The sequence below is a fragment of the Palaemon carinicauda genome, chromosome 19, assembly GCF_036898095.1.
Source record: "Palaemon carinicauda isolate YSFRI2023 chromosome 19, ASM3689809v2, whole genome shotgun sequence".
Lineage (NCBI taxonomy): Eukaryota > Metazoa > Arthropoda > Malacostraca > Decapoda > Palaemonidae > Palaemon > Palaemon carinicauda.
This window is the reverse complement of record NC_090743.1, coordinates 24,304,068-24,327,609: the sequence shown is the minus strand read 5'-3', so window position 1 is coordinate 24,327,609 and position 23,542 is coordinate 24,304,068. Positions and strand designations below refer to the sequence as shown.

Here is a 23,542-nt window from a genome sequence, read left to right as displayed (position 1 = left end):
ACTAACCTATAACGTGTAGCATTAGTTTGTAATGTATTGAAAATCTGGTTAAGTCATATTTGTGCATAAAGTATAATGTAGTATCTTTAGAATAGTTTATTTTATAAATTTTAAAATATGTAGGAGAAAATATAATAAATAAATTCATATAATGAAACCTATAATCAGTATCTATGCTGATTAAATTGCATGTAGTCAGTATTTGTACAGTATTTGAATTTGTGACTGCTACTATTTAGTTTATTCCTCCGTGTTGTATTACGCAGTGTAGCATGGTAAGCATCAACCTGCAATGTTTATTGAACGGTTTGTTTTGTTTTCAGTTTGGTACGTTGAAATACTTTATTATTGTTTAATGAAGGAATTTTAATCTGAGAATAGGTACTTTATGGTGTATAGTACTCCACAAATAATATTTTCCTTTACCAAAATAATTATTATCACCTTGTATGTCACAGGAACTAAATATTCCTTATGAGAAAGATTTTATGGTTCAAGTTCTCTAATGGAGAACCAGTACGTTTATTATTATTTTTGTCTTAGCATACTGTATGCAGTAAATTATGCATAAGACAATACTGTACCATTTTATGCATACACCTATTCCTAACCTTTTTAATACACTTAAAAACCATATAAAGTAAGATTTTAATATACATTTTTTTTAAATTATGGGTTTTTTTTTAATTAAAGACCTTATCATAACATACATCAACTATTTTTTACATTTTAAAAAAAATATTCATCCAAGGCAATACAAGTTTTATACTGAACTAACATTTTATATTATTATTTGGTTTCACATACTTCCATTCCCCAGCACTTGGTTCTTCTGATACAGTATACAGTACACACAAACCATTATAGATGTTTGATTTAATGATGTTCAAGAGCACCACAATACTAATGTATACAGATTTTGGATTTAATGGTGGCAAGTTGGGTTTGGAGAATTTACAAGATTAGGTAATAATTTTGTATAGATTGCATAATTTTGATGGCAGAAAAGTTGTAACACTAAACAGGAACTGAATGAAAAATTTTTCATTGCTCTTGAGCTAATAATTTATTGACTCTGTCTATAAAAATTATGGTAAACTCTGGTGTATAAGTGATCTTAAAGAACCATCAAGAGATGACTTGAAAGAATGAACAGTATCAGAATTTACTTTGAGTAACTTATTAAGATGCCTTCTAGAAATAAGTTTCTCAAACACTTGGACAGGTCATCAGAGTTCAGCTCTTCCTCTGTATTACCCTCCCTTTCATCATCCCTGCTTGGTAAATCTTCTAAAAGGGTAACTATAGGCTTTCCCTTTTGTTAACTGCTAACAATATCCTTTCCACCTGCCCTAGATAAGGGACCTACTTAAATGCTGTTAAGGAAAACTCGAGATGTGCTCACTGCCATTCGAAACATGAGTCAACGATTGATCTCCTTAAAAGATTTATCTGAAATTATCTGTCATGTTCTCCGGGAACTATACGATATTTCATGCTATATAGATAGGAATAAAGTGGTTGATCAAGAGCGCTTGCTTGGCGAGTGGAGAGATTTTAGGATCCAGTCTACTAGCTCAGTCTTTTATTTTGGAATTGGGTGGTTGTAAAGAGCAGGAGACTGTATCAAAGAAAAGCGAAGGTTTCGCATTAGGACCTGAAGTAACTCAAGTGTTTGAGACTCGTGTAGAGGTGATCAACTCTGTGCACCATCAGAGCCTATAATGAATGGTGCATTAGAACTGCTAGGCAAAACTTGAGAAATAGCCCAGGCTTTAAAACAGGGCAGGTTAGGCCTTTGCCTTTACCTGGAGACTCTCTGGGCTTAGATTCAGCAAACAAAGCAAAAGAGGTAAAAATTGCTATCTGTCCCAAAAACCTCATTAATAGCTAGACGTTATCATCCTCCTTACCATAATCAACTAGCCTAGTCTTCTCTGGATTTTCCTGTACTAAATGTTAATTTTAGTATATCTAAAAAACAATATTCTAGCACTGCAATCAACTAGCCTAGTCTTTTCTGGATTATCCCTTAAAATAAACATTAGCTTCTTTTACATTTTGAACTCTTAATCTGGTCTTTTACCATCTGAACATACCTCTTCATAAGAGGAAGAGAAAAATCTTCACATTCCTCACAATGACTATCTAAATCAAAATATTGTCCCTGGCACAAGACACAAAGAAAATGAGAATCAGGATTTCCCTAAAATAACTCCCTTGAACAATCTGGACAGTAATTACAGTTCTATCAAATCCTGGAGGAGACATTCCTTATGATGGCTAATAACCTAAATAGTAACACAATCTGAAGGAAATAAACAAAGTGTTGACCTATCAAGCACGAGAAGACTGAAAGGCAAAGCATTTACAGTATACCCAAACCAAGGTTATTGCTGTCAGCCACTAGATTGTCTCAATATTATACTAGAGGTCTAGGCTTATTGAAAGGAAATAATACAGACAATTTTTAGCTTTAGGGGGGTGGTAAACGTCAATAAAGTATAAGCTAGGCTTTAGGAGAGAAGCAATATGAATGTCAGGGGAGGTTGCTGGAAATGATATACTGTAGGAGATTGCCAGTACACAAAGCAAAATTTGAATTAACTCAATAATGTTATCTTGGAAATATCCACAAAAGTTACTTAGAACTTAGACTAGAACAGGTACTTCTTACCGTGACTCCCTATCCTCTAGCACAGTACTACAGTAGTTACAATATCATTTGCCATCTCACAATATTTGCTCTTTTTATTTGTGAATTTAGCATAGGTCTTGAGGTGGAGATATGGAAAAAGTGCAGAAATAGTCTATCAGTTACATTATGTTAGAAGCATACATGGCATCCCAGATCAGATCTTGAATAATACTTTAATTTTTCAGGTGCCATCTTGTTTGAAGATTGGAGGATTTGTCAGAAATTGATAATACTATACACTACTGTAATGACAACTAGTACCTCAGTGATAGCTGTAATATTAAAGGTTTGAGTTTATAATTTTTGTGATATGTTGAACAGGTACAGTATCACCTGAAGGGTGAAATATAAAACTTACCAATAACATGAAATGACAAGTGATGAAAGCCTTAAAAGAGGCGTGGAGTAGAAGCGATTGATGTTCCAAACAAGAAATGCTAATTAGCATTCTATATAATATTCTGTATTTTTTATTGAAAAGTTTTTACATTTTCAGGGCACAGGTCTTGGGATGAAGACCATGTTAAACTGACTTTTTTTTTTTATGAAATTCATTAATGCTGTTTAATATGTTTTTCAGAAAGAGGTTGGAGAGGATACTAAGTGAAGGAATGTAGGTTTCGGTATTTATAATGAAAAGAAAAGAAAATAAACTTCAGTGCAGTAATTTTCTAACTAAAATATGATATTACAGATGCCGTACTGCTGGGAGGGTGGAGGTCGGGGTGGCGCGTTCCGTGTACACCGGTAATCAAGTTGTGGCCTCTTGTTGCACGGGCGTTGCTTGTTGCGGGGCGGGCTAGTGGCCTAGCGTCGGGTAGTCGTCTTCACTCCCTCAGTTTCTCACACACCATCAATGTTTGGGTCCTGCACGACTCACATCTATCTCTTGTCTGGGATATGCACGTGCCATATGTAAACTACAGTATTTTGCCCTCAGGGATTAAAGAAGTGCAGTCATTTCTTGTTAGTAGTTATTGTCGCAGTCAAAAATTATAATACATTTTGGGTGGAAAACACTTTTACAAAAACATTTTGATTTGCATGATGAAAGTAGGTGTTCTTATATCCATATCAATCTTAAATAGTTTATATTCGATTTTATAATTATTTTTCAAATAGTAAATAATGATAGAACAGCATGTTTCCAAAATTTTGACTATTTTCTAGAGTCAACTAATGAGAATGCTTCTTATAAGTTATATACAAAAATATGAAATATGTACATGAAAGAAGTGGTTGGTGATAAATCTAAAACAGAGTACAGCAGCAGAAGTAAACATTTACATACTCACTTCATAAGTTCATCATATTTCACACACCTCACCTCATACCAAATACTTGCTACATTAAGGGCATCATATTTCACACACCTCACCTCATACCAAATACTTGCTACATTAAGGGCATCATATTTCACACACCTCACCTCATACCAAATACTTGCTACATTAAGGGCATCATATTTCACACACCTCACCTCATACCAAATACTTGCTACATTAAGGGCATCATATTTCACACACCTCACCTCATACCAAATACTTGCTACATTAAGGGCATCATATTTCACACACCTCACCTCATACCAAATACTTGCTACATTAAGGGCATCATATTTCACACACCTCACCTCATACCAAATACTTGCTACATTAAGGGCATCATATTTCACACACCTCACCTCATACCAAATACTTGCTACATTAAGGGCATCATATTTCACACACCTCACCTCATACCAAATACTTGCTACATTAAGGGCATCATATTTCACACACCTCACCTCATACCAAATACTTGCTACATTAAGGGCATCATATTTCACACACCTCACCTCATACCAAATACTTGCTACATTAAGGGCATCATATTTCACACACCTCACCTCATACCAAATACTTGCTACATTTAGGGCATCATATTTCACATACCTCATCTCATTCCAAATATTTGCTACATTAAGGTCATCATATTTCACACATCTCATCTTACCAAATATTTGCCAAATCATAGTTTGTCATTACTTGCATGTTGCCTATTCTTTAGAATAATTTATGGGTGTATTGTACAGTGATATACATATTCAATAATTTTCGTGATATCTTCTTTTATTTTTGCCATACTGTACATAAGATGTTCGTTTAAACTGTATATTTTAGTCCATAACAATGCTCCAAAATTCCATGCTAGCTTAATGTATTAAGTGCTTTTGAAATAGTCTTCAGACTTTTCGAGGAATCAAAGATTACTGTAAAGATTTCAACTGCCTTAAGCATCTTTGTATTATTGCAAGTACTGTATCTACTGTGTTTTACCAGTGCATTAATTGACCACAAGGACAATGTTTCATTTTAACTTTTTTTTATACTATACGCTAAATTTTTACTTCTTCCTTGATTGAATCACGCATAAATTGAACCGTGTTCCATAGTATATTTTAATCACCAAAGATGGTTTTAATGTCTTTGATAAAAAAGTGCAATTTTAAGAAATTAGGCTGTAATGTATATTTTTTGTAATACAGTAATTGTTATAATTCATTATAATGAAAATTGCCATAAAATGCCAATTAGTCATCTTTGAAATGGTATACTGTATATGGTAGTACATAGTATTTATAAATAACAGAAGCTTAAGATATGCAAGGTGTCACCATTATTTATAGATGTACAAGGTATTATTTTTGCAAGTTACTTTAGACATATGAAAATGTAATTTATAGTAACCTTATAAACTAAACTAATCCAGAAAAGTGTACAATATCTACATGGTACCCACTAAGTATGAGAAAAGTCTGGAGTTTGTTAATGCACAAGTAATTTTAGTAAATGCCAAAAGATACAGAAGCCTGATACCATTTATTTCTATAAAAATAATGCTTGACATGAAATATGACACTGAATTCAGATTTAAGATAAATTTTTTTACCTTACTGAAAGTTGGTTAGAAGGAATCATTTGCGGGCCACAAGTACAGTAGAGTAATTAAATGTGCTTTTACACTAATGTTTTCTAATAAACTTACAATTATATCTATACAGAAATCTATCAAATTAGCCTGTTGCAATTTAACAGTAAAATTAATGAATAAAAAACTAATGAAATAAAATACCGTCCTCAACTCCAGAATTGTATTTAATGGTTGTACATTTATCGTTGAATCCACTGATAGTTATATCTCCGAGTTCTAGTCTGATTGGCACAAATTCATTATCTTGTGATATAATTCATGATAAAACAATAATTGACAAATAATTGGAGAGATCACAAGCCCTCACAAAAGTGTATCTTAATTTTTTTTTTTAGTTTTTAATCTTAGTTCTCTCCTCATCTACATTGTATAAAAAGTTACTGTACATTTCCATTTGACTTCCCTTTGAGAACAATGCCTTTCTGTGTACCTCTCTCTTTAATGGGAAATAAGTAGTTCTTTTTTCTAAACTCCACAATTTTCACTTATAATACTGAGTTTGCAACCTTTCCAGTGCTTATAAATGTTGCTTTTCTTTTTGGGTTATATACCTTGTGCCAATATTATCATCCTTTGTGTTTTGTCTCATTCGCTTCATGCCCATAATCATCCTCTGATTTTTTATACTAATATAAACAGTTCATTACACACATGTATAACATAATTCCCTACTAATTCATTCCACCAAAATAGTTTCTTGTGTCCAACAATATCTATAGCCATTTACGCGGCATGATTGTAAAATGATGTTGCCTCTATTACAGAAAAGGTTGAGGCACAGAACTAAATGAAAGAATGTCCATCCCAGTAATTACTTGTTTCTTTCCACTTAATTTAGACTGGACAAAATCTTTCATTGGCATACCTCATAAACCCCAGTTATGGTTCCCAATTAATATTATTAATATAGTACATCTCATTTCTACTAGGTTTACTCCAACTAATTAAAACCTCTGTTTTGGATTTACCACCAACTTTTAAATATTACGTTTAATAACCATTGTTCCTTTAAAGGGTTCTTTGCCAATATATACTGTAGCGTGTTTGGAATGTTTTTACAATTTTATATTTTGATATAATGCATCATTGTGTTAGTTTTAGAATATTCCTGTAAAATAACATTTGTGGCTCATCAGTATAAAATGATGCAAGCATAAAACAATGCCACCAATGAAGCCATGGTATTTGGATAAATGGGTATATTATCAACTTTTCTCTTCAAAACCTGGAAACTTGATGGATGATATGGATGATAAAGGACTGAAGCAGATGTAAAAGTATTTGTTCCTTGAAGTGAAGAGTAGGCATCAATGTGTAAAGTAGTTTACACAAATTAAGTTTGTTTTACACCAATTAAAGATGGGTAAATGCACATAGGTTACACTAGACACATGAAAACAAACAATGAAAACACACTTTGGAATAGAAGTTGAAGTACATTTTTGAAGTTAGTGGGTAGAATACGTATTCTATTTTGGGGTAAACAGTTCCTTGCGTTGTCCTCTGTGGTCTACCCTAAGCTGGTCACTTGCCATGTCCCTAATGCAATTAACTCCTTTATATTTTTAGGTTTCCATCCTACTGCAAATATAGGATGGATAGCATTATCACTCTGTGAGAAAAATTTAAACAGATAAAGTAAAATTTCCTACTCTGTAATTACTATTTCACAGGCTATAATTTGCTTTTACAAGCAAACAAATTTTTTATATATATGCTTTTTGCTTCTTAGCTGTTATTAGCTTGTGTCTTGAGCTAGTATTCCAGCTACTATATTATGAGATGAATTTGCTTTTACAAGTTTATTATTGATATTGTTCTTTTCAAAGGAAATAATCCTATCCTCAGGCTGAGGATGTAAATTTAATGCATTTTGAAAAAAAAAATATGATTATGAAGGTACTCTTCACCAAAATTAACACTAACAACCAGAATCGGCATATACCAAGTACATGTACTGTACAGTACTGTATACCAATATACAAAATATAATTAGAGAAAAATTTAGTAATAGATGGGGAATTGGCTATTTTTTCCTTTGAGGGTAATAAATTTTTTTTAACATTTTGTCAATTAGTATTTAAATTTTTGCACCTGAATAATTATTTTACTATTGAGAATTCTGTACTATTTTATGGAAGCCTAATTCAGTTCATATTCTCAGGATAGTGTGCCTTATTTGGCATTTTGGATTAACTGAAGGCATGAAATAAAAAAAAAAAATGTATGGAGATTATGATTCATTATTATGATAAAGTTCTTCATTTCTTGGTCAATAGATTTTCAAGGGATTCCAATTTTGTAGATCCTGTCATCAGTTTTTCTGTCTAGCGTTTGTAAGTTAATGACAGGATCATTGACTAATTTCTCGGTATTCAAGATGATATTAAGATAATACTTGATGTTAATTCACATAGTATTATCAGGTATTTTAAGAAGAACTCTATCATCAATTGCAATATATCTCACTAAGTTGATGAAGGTGTTTTCTCAAAAGGAAATCTGTTGTACATTCAAGGTACATTGTCCTGAATATGTTCTGAAACAGTCCTATACAATTAACATAGTCGTGTGATACTGAGTTCTACCTTGTAGAAAAATAAGTTGATTTATATTGAAAAATTAATTGAACAATTTAAAGGACAAGTAGTATTGCAGTATTTAAATTTCAGTTATCAAAGCTGAAATTGCCCCTGAACTATTGTGCATGTCTAATGCTTGCTACATTCAAATCTTTCATGTACTAGTATTTATCTTGTTCATCTTCTTGATTAACTCATCCAAGCTCTTTTGATACACATTTAAAATTATTTTGATGCTCTGTATCATAAGTTTACGAAAGTCACAGTAGAAAAGATGCTTTACATAGCTGGCTAAAAACTTTAAGGAATTGGAATAAGTGAGAAATATTCAGTCAAAATAGCTTGGCATTTCTTCATGTCATTGGTGCTTTGTTAAATCTTGGTACAGTATATTGCATATTTCCTGCCTTAGTACAATTCAGAGATGTTTTTATTGTTTAATATGAATGTTACAGTACATAACCTATCAAATCAGTTAACCTGAGAGAGAGAGAGAGAGAGAGAGAGAGAGAGAGAGAGAGAGAGAGAGAGAGAGAGAGAGAGAGAGAGAGAGAGAGAGAGAGAGAGAGAGAGAGAGAGAGAGAGAGAGAGAGAGAGAGAGAGAATATTAAAAAAAAATAAACTAGGGCAACACACATCTTTGCAGGTACTACTGGCAATTTGAGGCTTCTTAAGATTTTCTCTATTTTAATACAATTCACTCTTGTAATGGATTTTCAGATACGGTATTTCTTGTCTGTAGGTAGTCACCACCATTTGCTCTGGACTACTTATGCACTTCTGATGTTAATAGTTTTTATAATGAACTAGGAAACTTCAAAGAGATTTGAGAAGAATCTTGCTGGAATCATCCAAGTTTGTTTATAATTTCTGTTTCATCATTTTTTATTAGTTATGGGTTACTGCAGCTATGCATGTGGCTCTCTGTTACTGCCACTGAAATTATATTTTATTTTCTATTTCACATTATCAATACAAGTTCTTTGACTGTCCATTGCTTGTGTGGCTGCAGTGTTCCCATTTTGCAATATTCTGTCTGTTCCTCTTCTTTGCATGTCGGCCTATGCACTGCCTGCCAGCTCTTACTCTTGCCAGTAATTTCAGGATAAAACCTTTGAATTTTGTGATACCGAGTGACTTGTAGGGTTCTTTGTAGTTTTTCATCAATTGTTAGATGCATAATTATTGTTGAACAAATAATGAACATAACATTATAGATATAAGAACCATTATTCTGAATCTTATATTTTGATTTTAATACACTTCAGGGTGGACGGGTGTGTTGTCGTTACCACAGCAGCTGCATGGGTGGTAGGTACTGGCCTACCATTCCATTTGCCTTCCATGGTGCTTCGTGGGTTGGAAATATTACACCTACTACTGTGGGGAGTGCTGATGTACTTGGTAGTTCCCATTCTTCAGTGTTTCACAGCTTTGTGGCAGCTATTACTAAGGCTACCACAAATGTGGATGGGACCGTTAGCAATGTCTCTAAAACGTTTACTAACAAGTTCAAGAGGAATAAACAGCACCACCCCAGTCCTGCCAACGCCCCGCCGACCACCAGACCTGCCCCACATTCTTATGCCTCCTTGGTGGTGGGCACTAAAAACTATGTGGGTAGTGCTCTCCTCTCCTATGATGTGCCTCAGACATTTGCCCCACTGGGGACAATTAGTGATAGTGACATTGCAAAGACTACTGGGTTGCCAACCGGTTGGCAGTATAGACAGTTATATCGAAATCCTAACTCAAGGATCCGATCTCGTAAAGCACAATTATTCAGGGAGCGCCGAGAGAGGCAGAAAAAAAGTGAGCCATAAGCTAAGTAGGGCACAAGACAGTTCGTGCCTCATTTTATCCCTTGAAGCCACATCCTCCACCTGAGGTTGGCTTTGCCCCGCCACACCACGACTCACTCTGCAATAAGAGGTAATCTAATTATCCTGGGTCTTTTGCTCACTTCATGCAGGCATCGTGAGGAAGCATCATCCTTAGGAGAGCCAACTCTCAAGTTTATTATTCAACTTGAATGCCCATCCACAAGAATGGTAACCTGGTACATTACTGCTTAAGAAGAGGAAGTGGTAATTCACGTCATCTAGTGTGCGTGAGGCAGCAACATGGGTAACTCATTCACCATGGTAGCCACTGCTCCCCTATTTGTGCAGCAGCTCTTCTCGAGAATTTGCATTGGCCTTCCTGCCTTCAGCAGCAGCAGCTACTGCAAATTGCAGACTTCATCATGAGGTCTACTGTACCCTAGTTTGCCTCAGCTGTAGCCTCATATGCCTCTGCCTGTTAAGCGCTAGTCTTCCTCAAGTCGTGGTTAGTGTTGCGGTGGTCCTTGGGGAAATGAAGCACCCATTCAGTGTTCCTTGGTACTTTGGTCTGTATATCCTGCAAGTCAGTAACCAAGGATCACTGCTCAGGATAGTATAAAGCGGGTGCTCGGAGGTATGGTTGTGTTGTACATATCATGTAAATAGTGTTTAGGCTCACTAGGCCAATCATTATTTTGGTGATTCAAAGTGGATGTTGCCATAGCCCAGACTGCCATAAATTGATGCAAAGACTGTTCAACTATTTTATCTCTGGTCATTCCATACGCCTGCTAGTCATGTTTGTCTCGTCCTGATTTTGTTGCATAAGGTACTGTCATATTGTGCATTTATAAAATACAGGAATATACATTCCTTTTGTCGCATAAATGAAAATTTTGAGATATTACAAAAAATATTGTCTTGCACTACATTTATATTATCAAGTCTCTAGTCATTCCTAATCAATATCCTTTAATATTTGCTGACTAAACTGCCCACTGAATGATTGGATTATTTCAGTACAGTATTGTTATCAAACATCATATGTATGAAAATATCTTTTAGTTAAAATCTATACAGTTGATATAGAAGTCATGATGAGTATACTTGAGGGTTTTGCATGCTGACATCTTTCATGGCCCACATTCAGCAACCTTCTAACTCGAAGAATGGGCATTTTAAGGGGAGAACACATTAGCACAGTGTCAGTTCAAATGCTTTCTTGGCTGCTTTATATTTTGTGCAATTACAGTACTGTACCCTGTTTTACAACAGTGGAAGGATGGAGGTATTTGCCTCATCACTTCTGTTAATTTTTTTCTTTGTTAGAGCATTCATTATTCATAAAACAGTAACAATTGTAAATTTACAAAGTTAGTAAAAATAATGTTAAAATTCTGAAACACAGTTCAGAAATGTAGCTGTTACTAGCTTATCTGACGCCTAAGTAAAGTAGCTAATGTTTTAGAGAAAATTTTTAGCCTATTTCAAGTTTTAAAGCATCACTGCAAAAAAATGTATTATCAGAAGTTTTTAAGGGATGGGTTAGCCTGTTTAATTGGGCAAAGAAGGCAGTTGATTCATTCAAGAACCGTATAGTCAGCCATGTTCAGTCTTTCATCCTGAGCATTGGGATGCCATATCAGTATGCTAAGAAATCACAATTTCAAACTACTGTCATTGCTCTATTGGTTATTAATAATTGGCAAGTATAGAGTACAAGTTACTGTAATGATTAAAAATCTAAACCATATAAAAGTACTGTTAAACAAAATGCATGGCATATTGTCTTAATTTCTTCAACCAACACCACCACCATCTACACACTTGGGGGGCCACAATCTATAGCATAGGAACTTCAGTATATGTGGCGATCAATAAGGAAACAAAATTAACAGACATCAGTCATGGTGTAAATTAGTCTTAATATTCCTGCTGAATACTCCCCAGGGGATTCTCGTATCTATAGAGCCAGAATATTAATAAATCAGGTCGTGTCAATTCTAATGTCACAACTGTGTAAGAAGTGCATAAGAGCATAGAATTGAGCTGTTACATTTTAAGCATAACTGTAGGTCAGTAATATCATCTGCAACTGTGATTTTAATTAATGTTTTATCAGTTTTGTCCATTTAGATACACACTCCTATTTTTTTCTTAAGTGTTGACAACAGAAAATGTTTAAAAGATTTTTTTTAGATATTTTTACTGGTAATTAAAGAATTGCAATCTCGACCTTCAAGAGCTGGAAAAAGTACAGTATAGTGGTTTCAGTGAGTTAAGTAAGTAGTGCCATTTATAAATTGCTGAATGATTTTTTTTTTTAATTGAGGCATTATTAAGGAGAAGCAAAAAATACAAGTGTTACCAAATATATGTATAGTTGTCATCAAAGAAATTTATAATAGCTTTGGTTGATAATACAGAGTTTAAGAGATGTTCCTATGTTTTTTAATATTGTAAAATACGTGTAAAGATATTTATAGAAAAATATAGAAAAGGTTAAATTATACTGAAGTTTTGTAGTTTTTCCACCTCAGGTCTTGATGAAACTTATTTTCAAATAATAAATTTCAATAAAATCATTATTATTGGTTGTTTTCGAACATTACACCCAATCTAGTTTTGCTAATGCAAAAATTAAAAAGCATAAGCAAAAACTTCTTGGAATTCTGCAAATGCTGAAAAGTACAAAGGCATGCTGGCTTACATGTATTGAATAAGAAATTAGCCTTTCCCAAAGAAACATAAATTGTGCAATCTCAATGTCTTGGTCACTTACAACTTGAAGAAGATGGGAAAATAAATGAGGCAGAGTACAAACTGGAAGAAATTATATATTGACAATTTTGTTTGTGTCTGTCATCTGGTCTCAAATGGTTGGAAATCAATATATGAAACATTAAGTTTGTAAAGTTTTCTTCTCATTCAAGCTAGTACATAGTGCTCAAGATTAAACACATCTTTTAATAAAAACTTTTCTTTAGGTTCTTAACCAAATTGCCATAATAAATAATTTACTGAAATTTAATTCTCATTCTTGTTCATGAATAACCTATAACTTAATCAGTGGTTAAGAAGGTTCTCAAGTTGACCCTTTTGTGTCTCCAGAGTTTTACGAAAGGAAGCTATATCAATTTCCGGTCCACTATAGATACCACATCCTATCCATAACATATAATATTCCTCTATTATTGCACAATGGACATTAAGGGCTAAGTTAGTGGACATCAACATACAGGTAAGTGAAGTAAACACTTGAAAAATGCAATGTAGCAACTCCCTTGTGTAACCCAATGCAACTCAAGAATTTTAAAAACACATTGAATCGACTGGTTACAGTTTGAGAGCTTACCGTATAATGTCTTATCAGGTGATGGTCAACTATTAAATCTTGTTACTTTTAAATCTATATCATTTATGTAACCATTTTTTCAAAAATACTTACTGGTGTTTTAATGGAGATTATAGAAAACACAACAACTTGTGAAAGCAGGAGCATGGCTGACAACATTCTAACTCTACAAATAAAAACGAATGGATAATAAATAAACATGGTGGTGCATATTTTTAGGATCAGGAGTATTGATACAGGAAATAAATAAAACCTTAGAATGCAGTATAATACACATTTGATAAAATAGAATAACATGAGTCATGAAAGTAGTGATAAACAATTCTAACAATAAAATTGTTAATTAATATACTCACCTGACATTCATTGTGCTTCTCTCTTGAAGCTAGTTAAATGTCACCGTCTACCCTAATACAAAAACAAATTGCCCTTTAATAGACCTGCTCTCTAGTGTAATATAGTACAGTATTGAGGTATTATGATGATGTGCAGCAATACTTGTGCATAGGTATGCCATTTCTCCTTTTTCTGTCTACATAAGTCGAAAACTTGACATCACTTGTCAGTGTGGAGATGGGGGTGTAGGCATATATGGATGTCATGGGAGTACAGAAATAAATAATTCTGTAATTAAAATTCAATTTATTATAGACCTCTCCTAATCGTCATCTTGCTGACTTCCATGCTTGGATGGAGATGGGGAAGTGAAGGAAAGATGTAAGAAATGTGAAGCTCTAGCCTAATATGTGCATTAATATTTTTTTAATGTTTCCACTCATGCTTTCAGTTTTTTCCAAATAAAACAACGGTTCTTATGGCGCAGAAAGATCCATTTCTGATGTATAGTATTACAGACATTCTTCTCCAAAGAAGGGACGTTGAAAAATAGCAGAAAATATATTTAGTTAAAATCATTTTTGGCCTTGAAAGAGAGAAACCAATTTTCTCAACACCAAAACCCACATTAATTTATTAATTCATTTATTGATGAACTAGCAAAGGAAATGGATTATGTTATTGATATTCCTTATGGTCACAACAACCAACTTTTATTAGACTCTTGACTGCCTTATAACTTTTTATATTATTATTATTATTATTATTATTATTATTATTATTATTATTATTATTATTATTATTATCATTTGCTAAGCTACAACCCTGGTTGGAAAAGAAGGATGCTGCAAGCCCTGAGGTTCCAACAGGGAAAATAGCCCAGTGAGAAAAGGAAACAAGGAAAAATAAAATTATTAAGAACATTAACAACATTGAAATAAGTATCGCCTACATAAACTATAAAAACTCTTAACATAACCAGAGGAAGAGAAATAAGATAGAATAGTATGCTCGAGTGTACCCTCAAGCAAGAGAACTCTAACCCAAGACAATGGAAGGCCATGGTACAAAGTCTATCGCACTAATCAGGAGTAGAGAACAATGGTTTGATTTTGGTGTGGCCTTTTCCTAGAAGAGCTGCTTACCATAGCTAAAGAGTATCTTCTACCATTATCAAGAGGAAAGTAGCCACTGAACAATTACAGTGCAGTATCCCCTTGGATGAAGAAAAATTCTTTGGTAATCTCGGTGTTGTCAGGTGTATGAGGATAGAGATGAATATGTAAGGAATAGGCCAGACTATTCAGTGTATGTGTAGGCAAAGGGAAAATGAACCGTAACTAGAGAGAAAGGTCTAATGTAGTATTGTCTGGACAGTCAAAAGACCCCATAACTCTCGAGCGGTAATATCTCAACGGGTGGCTGGTGCCCTGGCCAACCTACTACCTGGGGTGGGTAAAATAGAATATGAGAACGTGTCTCCACTGATAGAAAAGACTATAACTGTTAAAGACAGATCTTATTTTGATGAGGAAACTTTTAGAGAAAAAATGCAAAAAGGTGTAAAGGAAGAGAGTGGAATCTGTTAAAACTGAAAGTACATGGGTAAAATACAAAACCGCAGTGCCTATGGAATTATATATGAAGGTGGGAAAAACTGAATACTACAAGAAAAATATCAAGATAACAGCAGCAGACATAAATACATAATATTGCCTCCTAAATGGTATAATAGGAACTCAAATTAATAAAGGCTACCAGAAAGGTAGGCTACAGCAACCATGAACTTCTGAATAAATTTCTAGAATTCTTTATGAACAAAATATGATTAGGTCATCTACAAATATTCTATATCCGGTTAGTATTACACCAGATACACAGATAAAATTAACAATATCTAATAATATAACAAAAGGCGAAGTCACCAGGATTATTAAGATGGCAAAGAAAGCAAACTGAGCAATTGATGATTGATCTAATAGCAATTTCTAAAGTAATTGGCGGAAGAAACTTTAAAAGTATTGCGACATAAGGATAAGAATAGTAATCATTATAAAATGAGTATACTTTATGAAGTTTTTGTCAGCAAAAAAAAAATAGATGTTAAAAATACATAAAGCAGACATTTCTGGTGTCGATGAGCCGTCAGATAATTAGAAAAAGTCAAAATCTTTCGATGAAGAAGGTAAGTGATGTCACATCTTGTTTTATCCTATCACAGATTCTGGCTGTGGTCACATTTTCTGTGAAGTTGTTGGCTTGTCGGACGACAGTTTTGTTTTGACAGCTGTCAAAACTCAACCATACAAACGCAGCCGGGATTGTCAGTTTCATTTATTTATTTATTTTTTGTGATGAGGTCTGCAAAAAGAAAAAAAAACCTGACCCCAGTAAAAGTCAATAACTGTTAAATACTATAATCGATGGGCGTAAATTTCCCAAATCTGAGAAAGTGGCTATAGTTACACCAGTTCTAAAAAATGGTCTCTAGATTATCGGGAGTTAAGTTCATACATATCTATTTCGAGTCTATCCTTTATTCTAAAAGTGCTGGGGTATGTAATTCTTGAACAACTAATTAGTCACTTTGAAAAGAAATAGAACCAATAAACCAGCAATATGTGGTATGAAATGCTGAATGCCTTGGAATTCATATAATAATATGACTGAAGGTCCTGTAAAGAGCAGAGTTCCCCTATTGTACAGGACCAGAATAGCAGCCATTAAAATAAAGTAACCAGTCAGCTTACATTCAATTATACAGCTATTCATTTTGTTGTAAATGAAATGGTGGAAAAGATACAAGAGAACATATTTAATGTGGTATCTTGATATTATTTGATTCTAGTACTGTTTTTGTTACAGTTGTGTATGAACTGATACTAAATTATTTACAGTCCATTGGTATTGACAAGCAAGCCTTTGGGTAAAAACAATAATAAGAATAGGGAAGTGGGGAATATGGGGAAAGGAAGAGTACCCCTGGATACAATCCAGTTTATAGCTCAAAGGCAGGTACTCGGGATGGGAAAGATTAAGGAAATAGGGAGAAAGAGATGTACAGGAGAATAATAAAAGAGAGGGGCAGACCCTCTTGCGATATTAGTGAATTGGTGTATTGGTACCTACGATAGTGGAAGACCATGGTACAGAGGATATGACACTACCCAAGACTAGAGAACAATGGTTTGATTTTGGAGTGTCCTTCTCTAAGAAGAACTGCTTACCCTAGCTAAAGAGTCTCTTCTTGTTCTACCCTTACCAAGAATAAAGTATCCACTGAACAATTACAGTGCAGTAGTTAACCCCTTGAGCAAAGAAAAAAAATGTTTGGTAATTTCGGTGTTGTCAACTGTATGGGGAAAGAAGAGAATGTGTAAAGAATAAGACGACTATTCGGTGTATGTGTAGACAAAAGATAAAATGAACCGTAATGAGAGGGAGAGAGAGAGAGAGAGAGAGAGAGAGAGAGAGAGAGAGAGAGAGAGAGAGAGAGAGAGAGAGAGAGAGAGAGAGAGAGAGAGAGAGAGAGAGAGAGAGAGAGAGAGATCCAATATGATACTTTCTGGTCAGCCATAGGACCCGATAACTCGATTTAGCGGTAGGCCAGTAGCATGTCAACAGGTGGCTGGTGCCTTGGCCAAGCTATAGTTAAGTGTAAGCTGAATACTCTTGACCGCAACTTTTATCTTCTTTTTATTTATTCATTTATTTTTTACTTTAAAATCTACACTTTAACTCAATGCTCAAGTAAATGATACAGTAGAAACAATTGGCTATCATGTTAGAAACATTTCTTTTATAAAGAAGTATACCTGAATGAATATTCAGTAAAGAAACTTGTGACAAGCTGTGTTATTACCAGTACAGTATTGACTACTGCATTCTACCCAATATGTAACTTTAAGAAATGGCAAAACACAATAAACAGAGAAGCAAGACTGACAAAAGGTGTTCTACTCCTGCCCAGAGAAAGGATTACTCCTATACTATTTGAATTACATAGGCTGCCCATTAAGGTTTGAATAGAGTTTCAGATATTTGACATAACCCATCAAGTTATCAGAACAGGACGGTCCAAACTATCTTTCTAAGAGAATTACTACATATCGTGCATCCAACAATTTGTGTAGAGAGGAGAACTATTTTAATTGCAGATGGTTTCAAATTATTGGAGTCAAGATGTATATCTACTGTGGACAAAGACAATAAAGGGAAATGTTTATGAAAATAAGAAATAGGACCATGTAGAATGCTGAAAGGTTACAGTGGAGATGGGAGCGTAATAATCAGTAAATCTCGCAAAAGAAAAAAAAATGCATATGATTCTGACAACATATTTTGAATAATTCTAGATTCTTTGTATATGAATGACATATATTCTATAATACAATACTTCTAGCAGCAAAGCAGCAAAATGCATTTATGTTATGCTATACTGTAAAAGGACATACTGTTCAGTTCGGTTCAATTGTTGGGCGGAGGGATTCGCCTTTCCATCGGCACCTCCTTGGTTTTCTTCTTTATTCTAGTTTTTGTATTTTCTTCTCTCTTTTTTCCACATCTAATAAATATATTCTTTTCTTTTCTCTATTCCTTCTTTCTTAAACAGCATGTTTCCTATTATCTTCTTAACAGTATTTCTTTGGATACACTACAAGGAAATATGACTGATCTGGCTATAATGTATCCAAGGTTCCCGAAATGCTGAATCTGGCTACAGTAGCTTTAGTAAACATCCAAAATGGCGAAGGAGTCAAAGGCTATGCCCAAAGAGGCGCAGGTTATGACTGCAATACTTAAGGATATGGGCATAACAGACTACGAGCCTGGCGTTATTAATCAGATGCTTGAATTTACCTACCGTAAGTAATTATAATCAATCATGAGCTGGTGAAATGGTCAAATTATGTCCTCGTCATCTTAGCATACCGGTAGCTATCGGACCTGACACCGATCAGACTTCAAAGTTTTATGGAATGACATTTGGGCTAAACTTAGTCCAGTTGGAATAACTAGGTTAGAATTAGGCAACTTAGTCCAGTTAGAATAGCCAGGTTAGAATTAGGCAACTTAGTCCAGTTAGAATAGCCAGGTTAGAATTGGCTATGATTCATATAGGTCTTAGGCCTATGTTTCAGAATTTGTATTTTATGGAGACTGCACGCAAAGTTTCCTTAGCGGACAGAGACCTACGAAATTATTGTACTGTAAATGTTACTCTTCTTAAAATATCTTATTTTCCTCTTTTCCTTTCCTCACTGGGCTATTTTCCCTGTTGGTGCCCTTGGGTATAGCATCCTGATTTTCCAACTACGGTTGTAGCTTAGCAAGTAATAATAATAATAGTATCCCATCCTAGTTTCTGCCATTGAAAAGGCTAATGCCTCCTCCCAACACCTAACCTGGACTTTGGTATATGCTTGATTCATAAGTTAAACTGAACTTAGGCCCACAGTCTTGAGCTAGCCAAGATTACTACGATGTTTACTGTGGAATTAGTGGTAAAAAAAAAAAAAAAAAGGTAAATGTGTAGGAGAGCTCCGCGGAAGATCTTGAAGAATTTAAACACCTACAATTCACTATTATATCATATAGAACGCTTATATAATAGTCAATATATGAGCAGCTTCTATTTAACGAAGATATTTGTGTGTATAGTTATGTTTCACTTGGATTTTTTCTAAGTGTTTGTTTTTGTTTACTGTGTGATGTCTTGGCTAAAATGAGCTGTTTCACCGCCTTACTGCGTATGGCAGACTAGTTCTCAATGCTATTCTAACCAATAACAGGTGTTTTCTTGACGTCACACTGTTTGAAAACCAATCATGGCGGTTTTTACAAATCTAGCCAATGCTGACACTTATTACTTCACTTATCCCTGCTATTTTTCCACCAGTTACCACAGTTTACGTGAAGTTCCGCGGAGGAATATTTTTGCACGTCTCGGATCTCCCTTCAAACTGAAAAGCTCATTTTTCAATATTAATCTTACCCGATAATCATGTAGCTGTCAACTCCGTTGCCCGACAGAATTCTACGGAAGGGATACGCCAGCGATCGCTATACAAGAGGGGGGTGTACTCACAAGCGCCACCTGTGGCCAGGTACTGCAGTACTTCTTGTTGACACCACCTCAATTTTTCCTCTGTCGTGCCTCCGGCTAGACCTACATGGATACGCTGTTGATTCTGGAGTTTTTTGCTCACGATTTGGTGATGTATTTGCTCTAGAGTTTAGCTTTCGCTATTCAGGAAGTTTTATCATTAGCTTAGCTAGCTTTTGGAATTAATTTGATTAATTATGGTGACGAAGAGAGTATGAACTCTCTTTCACTTTTAAATGGCCGACCCTTCCCTTAGACGGAAGTGTTGGTGTCTAAGAGAGTATAGACTCTCTTTCTTAATTTTGCTTAACAAAAGTTATAGATTTATTTTATATCTCTCCGCCTTTTATAGGCCTCTTCGATTAACTTCCTTTTATTATAAACTTATTAAAATTAATTTTTATATTTGTTTATATTCGACCTTTCCTAATAGTAGGCGGTCTTTTCTTGGTACCGAAGTTAATTAACATTGAGCCCGTCATTTCGGTTTTACCTGTTAACATATTATGCTATTTTAATGTTTTTGAAAGAATTTCTTTGATAGTCTCGTACTGTTTTCAAAGTTGAACTAACGTTTTGTTTTGTCTCTGCAGTTGTTGACGTTCAGAACGTTCAACTTGCGCTCTATCGTTACGATAGAGAGAGAATTTTCACGGTGTCACGTTGCAGTAAGAGTAACCGTTTCTAGCGTTTTGTTCATTCTTTCTTAGCTTAATGGTTTTAATTCTAATAAAGGAACTTTTTATTTGGGAAATATTTCAGTTTTTTTCCTTTAACAATAATATGTTTTAACGATATATATGATTGGGCTCTTCTCTCAGGTTCTAAGTAGAGAGAGAGAGAGAGAGAGATAGAGACGGAGGGAGAGAGAGCTGGATAAACGTTTCGTTCAAGCGAGTAACGTTGTTATCGTTTTTGCTCTTCTCCCTAGTCTCTTTAGGGGAAGAAGGTAAACGTTTCTAGAGTTTTATTCTTGTTCTCAAGCTTTATGCGGTGAGAGATTTTAAACGTAGTTTATTTGATCTAGTGTTTAGTCTCTTTCCAGCCACTGAATTATTTATCTTTCATTAGATTTTTCTGTTACATTGTAATTCTGTTTTCGCAATTACTAACTTTTAAGGAAGGATAGAATTGCGTGTTTCAGGTACAAACCACTTAAAGTTTCGAGTTCAGTGAAATAAGTGCAAACAGAAAATCAAAAGTGATAAGTGATTAGCACAAAGTGTGTCAGTGTTGTGCGTGAGGGTACTTCTGTGCGTGCCAGTCGTCCTCCCAGTCCGGGACCTCTTGCAAGCTCCCAAGCCCAGGGGAGAAGCAATGTCGAAGGGCAAAAGGGTTCGGCAGGCCTTGATCGGCGCACAGAAGTATCCTCGGTGGTTGCGGGCGTGTCTTACAGAGACCGTCACTCCCACCCGCAGACGATTGAGCCCTTATTTTGCTCGTCTGCAGAAGAAATTTCGGGGAGAAAACGCTGGACTCAGGTCTCAAGACCTCTTAAACGTAAAGTCCAGACCTCTAGAGTTCAACAACCCGGATGCAGTCATTGGGTTAGCTCTGACTCTCCGCAGTCATCAGGTGACTGCACACCTCCTAAGAGAGGTAAGGCGATGCCTCAACAGACCTCATCTTCTGTTAAGGCTTTGCCTCAACAGACCTTATCGTCTGTTGATCCCAAGATGACTTTGCTGCAGTCCATGCAGTCGCAGCTTGCGGTCTTAATGCGTGAGTTTCAGGCTGAGAAGGTTACACCTCCTCCTGCGAGCGCTCCGCCTCACCGCAGTCCAGTCTGCCAGGCGTACGAAGTTGAGGTTCCTCAAGCTACCTTACCGCGTTCGGAGTTGCCAGTTACCAGCGTTGTGCAGCAACCTCAACCTTCCTTAAGGCAACCTCAACAATGGGAGCAGGAGTCTTATGCCTTGAGGCAAGATTTTCTTGCAGTTAGACCATCTTCGAGGCAACAACCTCTTGAGGTACGACAACCTCTACCATCCTTGAGGCAGCCACCTCAGCTCTCGCAGCTGCTACCTCAACTTTCCTCAAGGCGAGAGCCTCAACTCTTGAGGCTAGCTCCTCAGGAACCTCAACTCGTGAGACAGGAACTGCGTTCTGCGCAGCCGCTACCTCAACTCTCGCAGCTCACACCTCAAGAACCTCAACTCGTGAGTCAAGAGCCTCTCTCTGCGCAGCCACCTCAACCCTTGAGGCAAGCGCAACTCTTGAGGCAGGAACCTCATGCTATGAGTCAGCCACCTCAACGCATGCATCTGCCACTTTCTCCTCAACTTGAGCCTCTTCCCATTCAACTTTGAAATAACAAATGACAATAATAACACCTCATTACTTTCATAACTTGCATTTGTAATCATATACATGTATGCCTACACAAACATTATGATAATGGAGGTTATTCGTATTACTTTAAAAAATATATATGTATTCCTTGCAATATATTTTTAACAAAATCGCAAAATATGGCAAAAATATCTTCAAAACAAAAATGAATCATGAGTTATGAATGTAATGTAAATATTATGTTGATATTAAAACCCCATGCAAGCATGCATGAAGTAATGCAGTGTTGCCAACAGGGCGAGTTTCCCTTTCCTGAGGTGAAGTAGATTATAGTACGTATATTTAGTGCAGCTTAATTCTTCGATTATCATGCCGGCTATCAAATTCATCAACAAAACAGTCTAAATCAATTCCCTCGGCACGTGCACTTTCAATGGACAGTAATGCGATATTACTCAATCTAGCACTGGTCATGGAATTTCTGAGAAATGTTACACGCCATGCAACATGCTCTGCTTACCTTACAGCATGCTCTACATACAGCATGCTCTGCATACAGCATGCTCTGCATACAGCATGCTCTGCATACCTTACCGCATGCTTCTCAGTCACACATCTTTGGTTGTTGCCAACTCACTAGACTGTCAAGCAGTTTCATAACGTTGCCTTCTAGTCTGCTGCTTTTGCACCAGTGAAACCCTCACTGAGAGAACTTAGCTTTTCTCGGATATGGTCCCTGTAGATGAGAAAGTGCTTTTCTCCCTCCTTCTGATATTCCCTTGAGGACTCTGTCATTTGGAGAGGAGCCTTTAGCTGCGTAGCCTCCTATGGACTTTTATTTAAGCATAACATGCTTCCAGGGAAGGTAATGGTTCCACTTCAGTCGCTAACCCCGTCTGTTACCACACCTGCTCCCATAGACCTTGAGCTGTGTTGCAAGACATGCAGTCCAAGCTTAGTCCTTGTTAGAGGATTTTTTGTTTACGGAGTCAGTGTGTCACTAGGAAGACGTTCAACAACCAGCAGAAGTGACTTGTTGTGACGCAGTGCGGCAACCTCAGCAACCCGATAAGGAGTTGTCTGTACGACCCAGACAGTCTAGACAGCTTCGGGTTGTCACTGTACTTCCTCGCTTCCCCATGGTTGACAGTTCACAGACTGTGCAGCAGTACCATGATCTTGTGTCCGGCTCCGTCAGACGACTGGCTTTTAAGAGCTCCCACAAGTCGTCGCTGTCTGGAGATTCTCAGATGGACTATGGATCTGACCAAGGAACTGGGCCTCCTGGTCAATTTTGAGGAGTCTCAGCTCGTCCCATCCCAGACCATTGTCTACCTGGGTATGGATCTTCAGAGTCGAGCTTTTCGGGCTTTTCCG

At 35.9% G+C, this 23,542-nt stretch overlaps 2 protein-coding genes across 5 annotated transcripts in view; both read left to right on the top strand.

Moving 5' to 3' along the window:
- The window catches only part of LOC137658527 (protein kinase C-binding protein NELL2a-like), a 272,490-nt gene extending 259,902 nt beyond the window's left edge, over window positions 1-12,588 (top strand). For 2 of the 4 annotated variants that reach the window (XM_068393320.1, XM_068393318.1), the window contains 2 exons: window positions 3,393-3,445; window positions 9,522-12,588. In XM_068393320.1, the coding sequence (XP_068249421.1) occupies window positions 3,393-3,445; window positions 9,522-10,140 (672 nt within the window). In that variant the 3' untranslated portion in view covers window positions 10,141-12,588. Of the gene's footprint in view, window positions 1-3,392; window positions 3,516-9,521 lie in introns of all 4 variants that reach the window. The other 2 variants (XR_011047356.1, XM_068393321.1) reach the window with 2 other exon arrangements.
- A 5,886-nt stretch (window positions 12,589-18,474) lies between these two features.
- The window catches only part of Taf9 (TBP-associated factor 9), a 53,652-nt gene continuing 48,584 nt past the window's right edge, over window positions 18,475-23,542 (top strand). Inside the window, exon 1 of the mRNA XM_068393317.1 lies at window positions 18,475-18,632. Coding sequence (XP_068249418.1) covers window positions 18,512-18,632 — 121 coding nt within the window. The 5' untranslated portion in view covers window positions 18,475-18,511. The remainder of the gene's footprint in view (window positions 18,633-23,542) is intronic.